General features: G+C 37.4%; 1 protein-coding gene across 1 annotated transcript in view; it reads left to right on the forward strand.

Moving 5' to 3' along the window:
• The window catches only part of REV3L (REV3 like, DNA directed polymerase zeta catalytic subunit), a 113,134-nt gene that overhangs the window by 72,023 nt on the left and 27,904 nt on the right, over positions 1 to 13,207 (forward strand). The window contains exons 14-18 of the mRNA XM_059467995.1: positions 361 to 1,343; positions 1,935 to 2,017; positions 3,056 to 3,181; positions 4,750 to 4,942; positions 7,290 to 7,401. Coding sequence (XP_059323978.1) covers positions 361 to 1,343; positions 1,935 to 2,017; positions 3,056 to 3,181; positions 4,750 to 4,942; positions 7,290 to 7,401 — 1,497 coding nt within the window. The remainder of the gene's footprint in view (positions 1 to 360; positions 1,344 to 1,934; positions 2,018 to 3,055; positions 3,182 to 4,749; positions 4,943 to 7,289; positions 7,402 to 13,207) is intronic.

Here is a 13,207-nt window from a genome sequence, read left to right on the forward strand (position 1 = left end):
GCATTTCTGTCTACCTGTGATTGTGATTATATTAAATTTAATTTATTCCTGTAAACAGTTTTATGCTGTTATATGGCACAGATGCTTGAAAGATCCCATCTGATATACATCCATTTGAAGTTGAAAGTTACTGTGCTTCCAGTCCAAATACCCATTTTCTTTCATGATACTTTGGATTTTTTATTGCATATTGTTGTAATAAGTGGGAATGTGCCTTCATAGTTTGTAAAATAAAAATACTGCCCATGGGAATTGCATAGTGAGAAAACAAGTTAGTAATACTCTGCTTTTCTGTCATCTGGAGGAATGCCTGCAGTGTAGTTTGGAGTAAAACAGTAATTCAAACTATTTTCTTCACAGGGAGATTGGAGGGCGGCTTCTCACGGTGGAAACCAGACTTCCAAATGACCTCCCTGAGTTTGAAGGGGACTTCTCATTAGAAGGTCTACGACTCTGGAAGACTGCATTTTCAGCAATGACAGAAAGTCCTAGACCAGGATCTCCTCCTCATTATGGTCACTCTACTGTTAATAAAAGAGAAAGTAATAGCCATAAAACTAGTGAAGACAAAAAAATAGTTATAATGCCATGCAAATGTGCTCCAAGCCAACAGCAAGTTCAGATATGGCTTCATGCCAAAGAAGAGTATGAACATTTCAAGAAATTGCCTAAGAATCATCCTGCTGAGCAGGGAAAGGCAGATGAGAATTTCAGCTCTGCAGTATTGTCTGAGGAGAAATCTATAGAAGTAATAAAAGTAGCTAAAGATTTGAATTTGTCTAGCCTGGAAGATGAAAGACCTATTGTGCCTACAAAGACTTCTCCTGCCTCCGTGGCAGAAAATACAAAAACGCAAACCAAGGAAAACTGTGATAAGTCTATAAGCACCATAGGAACTTCTGTAAATACTAAAAATGATGTAGACTCTAATAAAACTTCATATGCAAGCAAGACACACACTACTTCAGCTCTAGAACATGATAAGGAGGAGGAGGAGGAGGAGGAAGAAGATTATTATGTCAGTTACAGTTCTCCAGATTCTCCGATGCTTCCTCCTTGGCAACAGGTGGCATCTCCAGATCCTAAACAGTCCAGTTTAGAAGACACAGAGTGGAAAAATCAGAATATTATTCTGTCTTCTGGGGAAGGAAACGATGTTGGAAGTACACAAAATTCTCCATGCACCCAGGAGAACATTCGGACATCCTTTGACACATCCCCGCTTCCAGTTAATGAAGATCCTGGAAATTCTGAATCAGTTTGTCTACATAGTACACCCATTGTGCACAGAAAAAAACAAGATGGAATACCTGAAGTTCTTGGTTTTACTCCTTTATCTGCAGGTAAATCCATTAAGTGATTCTAATTATACACACACACACACACACACACACACACACAAATCTAAATATATTTCTTTCTACAAAATAAGAAAAAAAATATATCTCTGCAAAAATATATTTTAAATTAGTTTTTAAAGGAAAAGTTCTGTGCATTATTGCCAAAGTAACTATTGAATTATTGGAAAAGTCTACAAGTAGAACATCCATTTGCTTCCTAACAGTCTCTAGTATCTGAACTCTGAAGTGCTGGTTAAAAGCTTAATTTAGAAGTTTTGCTTATTTGGAGGATTTTTTTAGTCTTGTTGACTATATTGCTTGTATTTAAAAAAAAATCTCAATGTAGAGTATGAGTAACATTGCAGTATTCAAGATGATAATGTGAGGCTTTGTAACTTATTAATGTTCCTATATGTCCATAAATACCAAATTGCAGTAGTTTTGCTTTGGATTTGACAAAGGATGAAGCTGTATTTGTTTATCTATGTAACATTTGTTTGGAATGCTTATGAAATGCCTCTTTTCTTCCTTGCGTGTTGCTTGATGCTTAGACAATACTATTGAGGCTAAGTAGTCTTTCTCTCCTGTTTACAGTACCAAAAGCTCAGAAACTGAGCCACAAGAGGGGAAGTAATACTGATGGTCTTCGAAGAGTACTTCTAACTACACAAATGAAGGTAAATTACCATTTTCTGCACAGATGTGTTTTATTTTGTGGTATATACACATTTCCATTCTTTCTTCTTTGTTTTTTTTTTTGGTCTTTTATTATTAAGATCTTGAAAATACATTTAAAATGATATGGTGCAAATGTTGTAGAATCAGAGCACACTCAAAGTTGGGAACAAATTTATGAGTTTAATTTGGGGGAAGCGCGTGTAAGTTGGAGATTGAGAATGGTGCTCTAGGGTAGTGAGAAACTAATGAGACATCATATAAAGATGTTTTGCTCTTGGAGTTACAACATCCTTTTTAAGTTGTAGTGTGATTTCCCTTTTTTATATATATAGATATATATATAGATATAGCCAGACCTGTGTATATTTTGTGTTTCTATGTGTATTAGTTTTCAGACAATGTTCTAGGCATTTTCTGAAAACAAGGAGGGCAGTTTGTGGTGTGCTAACAGAGGAGAAAGAGGTTGGACTTATTTTACTTAAATGGTTTCTGCTCTCCATGTTGAAACAGAATGGAGGGCTAGGTGCATTACTGGAGTGACCCAGTAGTTTTTTCTTAATATATTCACTTATTTCAAGGAGGTACTTAATATACCTTTATTTCACTGCCTTAAAAAGTAATGACTGAAACAGGGTTTTTTGACAAATTGTTGCTCAAGAGAGAATAGAGAATTGCTGGTTTCAATATCCTCAGACTTCCAAGAAAGCCAGTATGTGTGGGACTGGGGTTTTTTTTGTAGGATTCTGGGAGTTTTTGATTGTTTGGGAGGTTTTTTAAGTATTTCAAACTGCCTCTTGCTTTGCTATGAATTAAAATTATTCCTAAAAGGCAGAAAGATACAACAGTTGTTTGTATATTGAAAAATTAAATGAGGAGATAGTTGAAGGTTGGGGACCTTTTAGTAATTTGCAGTGTAGCATTTGCATTTTCATTGATAAATTTGTATTTAATATTGCCTGTTATTTAATACTACATATGAGTTTAGCAACCTGTGTTTTCTCACTATCCTGTTATTTTTTCTTCCCCTGCCTGATAAGAATCAATTTGCTGCCCTCGGTGCTCCAAAGAAAGAGACTTCCCAGATTGAAGGACCATCTTTAAATAATACTTATGGTTTTAAAGTCAGTGTGGAAAACCTGCAGGAAGCAAAATCTTTACATGAGGTAACTTTATTCTTGCATGTCACTTTTTAAAATTATAATTTATCAAGCCAATTTTATACTGAAAATAAAAAGTCATTTTCTCTTGAGTTCCCTAAGTGACTTAAAAATTAATCAGTGATGTCTGCAGCTGATGTCAGCTGTTAATCACCTGATGTCTGCAGCTCATAAGTAGTTGATCTACCAGTTTCAGCTTGATATCCAATGCCTCTAACAGTATTGAATTAGACTTCACAGTATTTTGGTTGAGAAGATGATAAACCTCCCTTTAAAAATAGAAATAGGGGAAAAATCAGAAGGAATAGTCAGTTTTGCATAAAAACGTTACTTGAAAAACTAGTTGACCATAATTTTCATGGATTGTTTCCTTAAGAAATAAGGCATCTGGCAGCAATTAGTAAGGCCCTCCTGGTATTTCTACTTATTACCTTCTGAACCTGTTGGACAGTTTCTACTACATTTAACAGAAGGGTGCCTATCTCAAAGAAGGTCTCTTTATATCTGTCTAATGTAGGTGAGTGTTTGGTGTGCGGAGAGGAATCAAGGTGCCTGAGAAAGGGAAGCAGTGTAAATACAGTACTGCTGTGTCTGGCTGACAGGGCAAGCAGCCTGTGTATATGTGCTCCTAGACAGTCTGCACACCTGGAATTAGCTGTTGGCCAGTTTATAGAGGAGATAGGGAGATAGCACTGAGTAAAGGACATAGAGAAGCCACAGTGATCCTGGGGGCAACGGAGATGGAGTTTTGATAGTAAAATTTTACACAGTGATGTTTGTAGCAATTTATAGCATGCAAATGTGGAGGAAATCAGGCTGCCCCTAGAGCATCCTATATACACAGAAATACTTTTAATTTTTCCCTCCTAATCTGTCCAACCTCTCCATTAATCCACATTATGAGCAATGCTACGCAAGACAAAAGAGTAGCAACATGGTGTTGAAACAGTATTAAATAATACTGTCTTTACTGCACAATCAAAACTTCACAGTATATAGGGATTAGCATTTTCTAAATGTAAACCATTCTGCAAAAAACTCTGGCAATATGATGTGAAAGTTCTGAAGGCAAAGTTAGGTATTCTCCCTACCTTCCTGTAGGGCTTAGTTTTCACGATTGTCTTGTGTGAGGGAGGGAAGGGAGAAGAAAGACCAAGAGTGATTATTTGTTCTTGATCAGTTCAGAAATGTGATTCATCTCAATATACAAAGGTGTTTGAAAACACTACAGGAATTTACAATTGTTGAAGTTGAACATTATCTGGTTTTTGTATTACTTTCTGCTTTTAGTAGAAGAATACAGTACTCAGACATAAATACTGAATTTTCATAACTGACTGTAAAGCTGTGTTTCATGATGAATCTTAGTTTTTCCTAAGATGGTGGTATTTGCAAAAATGTGAGATCCAAAGATGCATGGTTAATCACTTCTGTTAATTTTAGGGTGGAACCTTGTAGTTACAATGTAATACCACCATATAAATGTCGGCACTGTCTTCATTTGCACAGTCTTCTCTTAATTTTTTTAAGAAACCTGCAGAACAAACTAACATACTGTCTTTATTTGTTGCTAGGTCCAGCACCTTACCCTCATCAGTATGGAGTTACATGCTCGAACAAGACGAGATTTGGAACCAGATCCAGAGTTTGATCCGATCTGCGCTTTATTCTACTGCGTCTCATCAGACTCAGCACTGCCAAATTCTGATAAAAAAGAAATCACTGGTGCTATAGTGATTGATAGAGGCAGGACACCATCAAGCCAAGGTTCCTATTTTTTTTTTCATATGATATTTTACAGAAATGCTATTTCATAGTAATCAAACAGTAGCAAGCAAAATGTAATAGAGTATCTATATTACTACGTATTTCATTTAATTTTGTCTTGTTGAATGGCCGTATTAAATATGGAGTTTTCCTGCTTATATCTTCCAAAGAACTATTGCATGGGCTGTAAACCACAAATGGCATTTGCGTGTGCAAAATATCCATGTTTGCGTGCTTGTGGACAAGCTCCTGCAGTGTTCTAAAAGTGTAAAGAGGAAAACCTGCCTTTAGTTTCCTACTCGAGTTGCTGGATAGCTGCAAGTAGAAAATGTTAAAAGCGAGACAGTATGTTTTATATTTTACTTAAGGGTTATTTTTGTGGTTTTAACTGATCCTTTTAGGATCTAAACAGGGGCCCTTATTCTATTGTACCTTTTTGGCTTTGTTTAGACCAGTGATACTCAACCTGTGGCTCTAGAGCCGGATGTGGCTCTTCATGGCCCTACAGGCGGCTCTCGCAATGTAGGCATCTGATCGGCGCTCCACTCTATCAGGCAGCGCGGGGAGCACTGAGCAAATGGACCAGCAGTGTGGGAGTCGCTGAAGTTCCCCCTCCCATAGGGGGAAAGAAAAGGAGCTGCTGGGATCCCCCCACAGGTAAGAGTAGAGATCACCTCCCACCCAGCAGCTGTGGGGCAGAATGGGGAAAAACTTGCCCTTTTGCCCCTTGCACCCCTCCACCCCACTCCCTCCTAGCAGCCAGAAGGGATTGAAGACAGAATGCTGCTGGGAGAGAGGATGCTGATGTGTCATGTCGTGATGTATCAATGTGTGGTGGCATTAAGGCAGCATCATCACACATTGAAGTGTCATGATGGAAAAAAAATCCATTGATATTTGATTTTTATGGTGCTCTACAACTCCATTTTATTAAGAAGTGGCTCTCCAGCTGTTAAAGGTTGAGTACCACTGGTTTAGGCTAGTAAAAAAAAAAACCCAACAAAAAAAATCTCAAACCAAAAACATCCCCAAAGTAGTCCTTTTTCTTTCAGGGTTTCTTTGGCAATGTGAATGTGTATCAAACCACAAAATACTGTCTAAAATTTTAAGCCTACAAAAAAATTAGCAATAAGGCAACAGCTTCTTCTTTTACCAGTGTATTTTGTAGATACTATATCATGTTAAGCTAAGTTCTTATTGTTCTCAGTGAATTTTATTCTGGTATTATATGCTTGTTACTATCTTAAAAAATATATTTCTATTACCTTACTGAGATTTTTCCACAGTATAGCCACTATGGCTCCCTAGGTGTGTGTGCCACTGATAGTTTATCAAGAACTGTAAATGTCCAATGATATTTGAAAAAATGAAGGTTCTGATCTGGTTTGTTAGTGAAATAAAATGATGTGTTTAAATGTTATTGTGACATTTGTTGCTTTAATTGATATGTGCTGTCAATACTTTATTGGTTAGAACTTTTTGAGTTCCCTGTGGAGTGACTTGACATTGAGATACATCTTTTTTTTTCCCTTTTGTGTTATTATTGCTTTGTAAGTCGCAGTACTTGTTTTAACATTTATTTCTGAAAGCACACTTTTCTTAATTCTTAAGAATGTGTCAAAGTAGAATGCCATTTAAAAATTCCAGTTCCTAAAATCTGCATTGTCACTGTAACAGAGCTCATATTACCTGTTGTGTAAAGAAAACAGAGTATGTGTTGTGCATTATTCATTTAAAGAAGGTTTTTTAATATGGAAGGCAAATGCTGAGTTTCTACATGCATACAAATTCAGATATTACTCAGACATTATCAATGCGGACATTCTTAATGTGCACTAAGTGAGCATTTGGTCATGTTTTTCCATTTCTGTCAGTAACTTAGTGTGCTGGAAAAAAAGAGCTATACTGTTATAAAGCATTTTCATTCTGTAAGGCATTTTGCAAAGCACTACTCTGAGATAGCAATTAAAATTATATTTTGCATAAAAACAGTGTGTGAGCTGTCATATAGTCATTTAATATTTCTTATTAAGAGTAATTTTCCAGGAGCTAGACTCCTGTGCATGTAAAATAGTGAAAATTCTCGTGACTCGGGTTTGTTTCTGTCTGAGAATCTGTGCAAGATTACCACTATGGCAGAATTCTACAAAGTGAAAAGAAAAAAATTATTCCACCCAAGAGGAAGAAAATAAATTCATGGAATTAATTGTGATAATTATTAAAGATAAAAATAAGTTGTGTTCCATTCTTCTTTTTGGTCGTATGTTTTATTCTAAAGCAGTATTGTTGACTGAAGTAATGAAATTCCTTCTAAATTGTAACAGGTTTTTTTACTTTTATTTTCTAGGGAGCAGAGATCAAGCCCCCTTGCTTACAAGATCTGGAGTTACAGGACTAGAAGTCAGTTACGCTACTGATGAAAGAACTCTTTTCCAGGAAGTAGTGAATATTGTAAAAAGGTAGCATATCTGTACGTTCTGCTTTTATTTTTCAGGCTTGGAACAGCAGATTTAGTTCCTTCAACCCTTGCCAGTCTTTCAAATACTGATTTTTTTTGTTGTTGTTTCCCTCAAAGGCTTATTTCTAGAGTGGACAAGCATGGTGGTCTTTCAAATAAAAATACTTTTTGCTTTTCCTTTTCTCTGACAGCAAGAACATTCAGATCCTCTTAAGCAGCTGAATTACAATCTTGAAACTTATCAGCCATATAAGTAATCTTTCTCAACATACAACTTTCCTGTTAACCCCAGAATTCATTACACATCTCTCTCTGAAACTCTCAGAACAGTAGATATTAAGAGTGCTGAGAGCTACAGAAAACCCCTCAGACAGGAAGAGTTTTCTAGGAACTCTGAGGCAAGACAGAAAAAAACCTGCATGGTACTGAAACTGCTGCAGTTTAAAATAAGGGTTCACTGAAAAAATCAGTTTCCTTGATTAGTTTTGTCTTCTCTGAATGGAAATCCCCTGCTCCATCAAACTTGGAAAACTGCTGGTTTTCCCCCTCTCCACCGAGGCTGAGAAGCCTGTTCGGGAGCCCTCTCGCCTGGTGCGTAGGTGGAACCACAGACGTCTCTCCAGACCCTACTGACAGGTGCAAAGCTGTAAAATTTCAAGGAAAACAAACAGATTTAAACTCTGAGTCACCCTGCTGGAATAGAGGCACAAGAAAAAAAAAAAAACAAACTAGGCAGAGTACATTTGCAATTCTTTCTCTCTCCAACCAGAAAACCTCTGATGAGAAAGGCTTTGACCAACCCCATGAAGCCAGAATACAAAAAGAGTTGCTGAATGCAACCAGCACAGGGTGGGTCCTGACAGAGCAGCAGATCCCTGTTCAGAGAAGACAAAATTCAGGTAAGGAATATAATATTATTTTTCTCTGTCTTGGAAATCTAGTGCTCCATCAAACTTAGGAAAATAACATGGAATGAGAAACTGCCAGTACATGAAGAATTCTCCACCAGTTGTGTGGAACTCTAAAACGTGACAGGACAGAAAGAATATGGTAGAGAGACAACCCAGCAGTTAAAATATATGTTTATCACTGAAGATCAGAAGTCTTCTATATCTGTATGTGCTGAAGGCATTACAGAACAAAAAGAAAAAAAACAAACAATTTTGGTGTACTTCAAGATGGAATGTATCAGGTTGCTGTCTGAGAAATCTCTGCTAATAAGATCTTCTCTAGCGTGTGCAAGTGTATCTTTTTGATGGAGCAACTTCATCCATAAAGATTGAGTTAGTTGACTTGTATTCCTGGAAGATAAAAAGTTTGCTCTATTAATGGAGAGACAGACTATTGTCATCATCTTAGTTTCCTTCCCTCACGACTCTAGAACTCAGCTATCAAACTTCTGATGGACTTTGAAAAAAGAAGTTTTTTGCAACTTGGACCACATCTACAGTTTGCTGCTCTTTTTCCCCGTTTATTTTCTGTAGCCTGGGCAAAAAAAAGGAGAAATTTTGTTGGAGTTAGTGTTTTGTTTTTCTTAAGCACAAAACAAGTGTCTAGGCCCAGAGTAGCTTTAACTGAAGGAGGAAGTATGGTAAAACCGTGTAATTAAGAAGTAGTGCAAAAACTTCCTCAATGAGAAATGAACAAGCAAGCAGCTTTAATGAAAAATAGTAATTATTTTTAAACAATCTTCTGTTTACCTTTTTAGTGTTATTTTTTTCCAGCACAAGCTAGGTGCTCTGGCTGTTCTGGTAGATGCACTTAATAGTAGGTCTGATAGATTAGAGAAAGAGAACTATCAGGCTATACTTAAGAAATATTATCACTTGAACTTCATGGATCAACACTCAAAATCACCTTAATTTTAAGCAAAGAATTGTATCAGTATCTTATATTCTGATACATGCTTTAGGCTGGACAATAATAGGCTCTTGTGAGTGAACAGCATGCCCAGCATGACTGCAGCCTGCTTTTCGTTCATGTTCTTGGCCTCTTGGGCAACTGGAGGGAAGGGTGGAAGACTGAAATTACAGATTCCTGGCATGATGAATGACAGACTGCCTAATCACTCTTGGTTGTCAATATCAGGAACAGACTTTATCAACTTGTTGGAGCATGGAACAGAAAGGATCTTGGCTGCAGGAGGAATTATCTTATACAGTCCACTTTAAGAATTCTTGTTCCTACTTCTACTCATTCTCTTAGTAGTTGGCCTAGTTCTTCCTCTTATTCCATATATGTGAAATTGTGGAACATACTTATTTGTTTCTGGTTCCAGCCTTCTACTTCCTTGTTTAGGCCTTTTGTTTTCTTTCCATCCTGGCTATTGAAAATAAATAATGGTTGATTCTGTAACTTCTTGTCAATACACGTAAACTCTGGAAGAGCCATGTAGAGAATTCTGGGTCATTGTTTCCAGCACACAGATGAAGGAAAGGGTGTTCCTGGAAAATTTATAACTTCTGCAATACTCATAGCTCATCAGTGTCTGACTAGGTTTTTGTCTCTGAAGAGTGCTTCCCAAACTTTTTGTAGCAAAGCTGAAGTTACTCTTTGTTGACTGAAGATGAGTATTGCTCCAGAAGATTCTCTGGAATAAATAAACTGAAGTTGGATTCAGTTAATACCTTCACTGTGAAGTTGTTTAGGCTGTGCTAGATCTGAATGACCACAGTATGGTTAATACCTTGGCATCCATGAGATGAATACCAGGTTAAATGTTCTTCTGTGGATTAGTAGATGTTGTCTCTGATTAACTCAGAGCCCTTGGCAAACAGAAATAAATAATCTTGTGTTCCAGTAGACCAGAAGACGACCTGGTTGTTTCCCTGGAATTGTGATCTGTGATTTCATCTATACTGCAAACTCACAGACTTGTCCAGATACTGAGAAGAATAAGCACCTCTGCTTCTAGGAGATTATTACTGAGACTGACTAACCTGTGAAATAGAAGTACTTACAAGCATAAATACCAAAGTCTATTCACAGACAATTTTAATTTTGAAGGATATTAGGTATACTGAGGCTGAGGGTTGAGAGTCAGGAAACAGACAGAAAGGAAGAGCCACAAATACGAGTTTGGAAGAGGTAGGGAAGAACAAACAGCACAGATTTGTAAAAAAGAAAAGCATCATTAGATTGGTTTTTGGTACCCTGACAACTGTCTTAGACTTTGAGAGGGAGCTGCACCTGCATAGGTCCAAATTTCCCTTCTTTGGTAAACTGTCCTCTGGCTGTAAACCAGAAAAATGGGCTTCAGCTCAAAACTGGCATAAAGCAGCTGAGAGACAACATCCTTCTAATCTGTGCAGTTGCTGGGGATGTCCTAGAAGCAGAGACATCCAAGTTGTAGGCTCTCTGGAACGTTCAGAGGGGATTTTTTTTTTCTTGAAATGAAGCTTGGACATGTATTGCTGTCCTAAAGCATTCTGTTGTACTACCTGAGGTGCTTTCCTGAACAGATCCTCTGTTGATCATAAGGTGTCAGCTGCAATGAGATGGGAGAAAAAATGGAAGAATCTCTCTGCTTGAGGAAGTAAAAGAGCCATCTCTCTGAACCTAAAGGCAGGAAAAAAAGTAAACACATTTACATACTTCCCTAACACAGGAAAGCTGACTGAGGAGGAGGAGAAGGTGGAATGGAATGCTACAAGAATGTTTGCAATGGGATTTAAAACTAGATAGGAAAACTAGAGATGTGCAAGCTTGATGGAGCAGTGGATTCCCATGAAAGAGAAATTAAATGTCTGAGCCTCTCCTTCACTTTTAGGGCAAATTGTTCTGCTTCTCCTTAAGGGCAGATGCTACCAGATAGCAGAAAAGGGCTGGTCCTGCATGTGTGAGAGGAGCAAAATTTGGGGAATTCATGTGGGAATGCACAATCCCCATCTCTCAGACAAACAGAGGATGTGAAAACAGGGCAGGCTTGAAACAAAGATTAGTAGGTTCATTGCTACTTGAAACTTAGAAACACCCACAGCTCCTTGTCTCAACTGAAGTAGTTTTTGAATTAGAATTACATGAACGGAGTATAATACAAGATTTATATAAACATTTTGGGGATAACATTTTTGTATTAAACTGCTAATGCTTAATACTTACATATTTTTATAGTGTTTTTCTTGTAAGATGTATAATGCTAATGAATTTTTTTGTTTGGATACAGTGCATTATATTTCTTCCTCTGTAAATACTCTAGCAACGTCTTCTTCTTAAAATAGAGATGTGCTAATCTAACCTTCTTTTTCCAGGCCAGTATCATCTTCATCAGTGACATTTTCCTGTAGAAATATGTATCTAATGCCCTCTATCAACTTTATGGATTTTTTTGTTGTCTAAGGCAAGCTGGAAAAATGTTTTCAGAAATTTCAGTTATGTGTTTGAGTCACCAAGCATTCTGTTGCTATGCACAGTTACTGCTTTTGTCTGTATCATAGGTCTGGCATGGTTCCCCTCCCCCTCCTTTTTTCTCTTAATCATAGCTGGAAGAAAAATAGCAGTCAGGAAAAGCAGACACATAAGAGAAGGGAAGGTATAACTGGGAGCTTTAGTGTTCATTCACAAAATCATCAAATGAGAAAGAGGAAGAGATGTCATAGCAGCAGATACAACTTAGCTGGAAAGGAAAATAATCGCCTTTCTTTTCTCTGCAGCATGTATGAGTTGAATGTTAATGCTGTTGTGTTTAAATCCTGCCAGCATAAATGCTGCTTTTCATCTTTGCAGAAAGTCTGGCAACAGCATGCAAAGCAGTATCAGGGCCCACCCTTTTAACAAAAGAGCATATGTTGGCAAGCACACCTCTTATTCCTGTCGTGTTACTCCTAGCCAACAGCTTTCAAATATCAGTATTACAGTTTACTAGTTTCTTGCAGGTGTAACAGCTGGTCTCATTACAATTTCTTCTAATAAAATAGCTTGAATTGATGTTGAAGACCAGTTTCATAGTATACTGTAAAAATTGTGAGACAGGAGGATGAAAGATAAAACTTGTCCTCTTAGCTCACAGCCTGTTGTCTTTGTGGCGCCGCATGAAAAGGAGAAAGTGAGTGAGAGAGTCACACTTCAGCTAAGCTCTCACATCAGCTAAATTTTGGGTTTGCCTGTTCATCTTCCCATGCAGAATAATGTACTCTTTTAGCTCCAGACATCTCTTCTTCTCTATTAGCAAATAGAATACCACAGGAAGTCTCAGCAAGTGCCACTGGTACATTGGTACCACTGGTACATGAGATTGGGCTGCAGGAGAGGGCATTTCTGCAGCATAAATTGGGATGTAGTTCATGAGCAAGCAACATAGAGGCAGGAAACAATATTGTCTCTTACTAGGTGCAAGAAATTTGATAGGTCTCTTAAACCTGTTGCATAAGGTAGATCTTAGGCGTATGTAGTGCCGGAGTTTGGGGTTGTAAGTGTTACTTAGTAGAAAGGAGTTCTTCAGTTTAATGTTACTTTGTTTTTTCCTTCAGAGATAATTGAGATACACTTGGGAATGCATACAGAGGTACATACAAAATACATATATGTGTAACTTACTGCAGTATCTGAGCAACTACTGAGTTGCCAGTAGTATGTTTATTGGTTTTCATGCTTTTAGAAGGATACCACTTGGATCCAAGTTTTAAATATGTACCAACTGACATTAAAGGACTGTGATTACAGGAAATTCACAGTAAGATTTGATCTCACCATTTGCTAGCTACTCTACCTTGATTTTCCATTTAGATAGCTTTGTATAAGTAATCTGACTGAAACTTAAACATCTGTACTTCACAATCAGTGTCTAATTAGCTTTCCTCACCAGAAGA

This window comes from Ammospiza nelsoni, chromosome 3 (genome assembly GCF_027579445.1).
Source record: "Ammospiza nelsoni isolate bAmmNel1 chromosome 3, bAmmNel1.pri, whole genome shotgun sequence".
NCBI lineage: Eukaryota > Metazoa > Chordata > Aves > Passeriformes > Passerellidae > Ammospiza > Ammospiza nelsoni.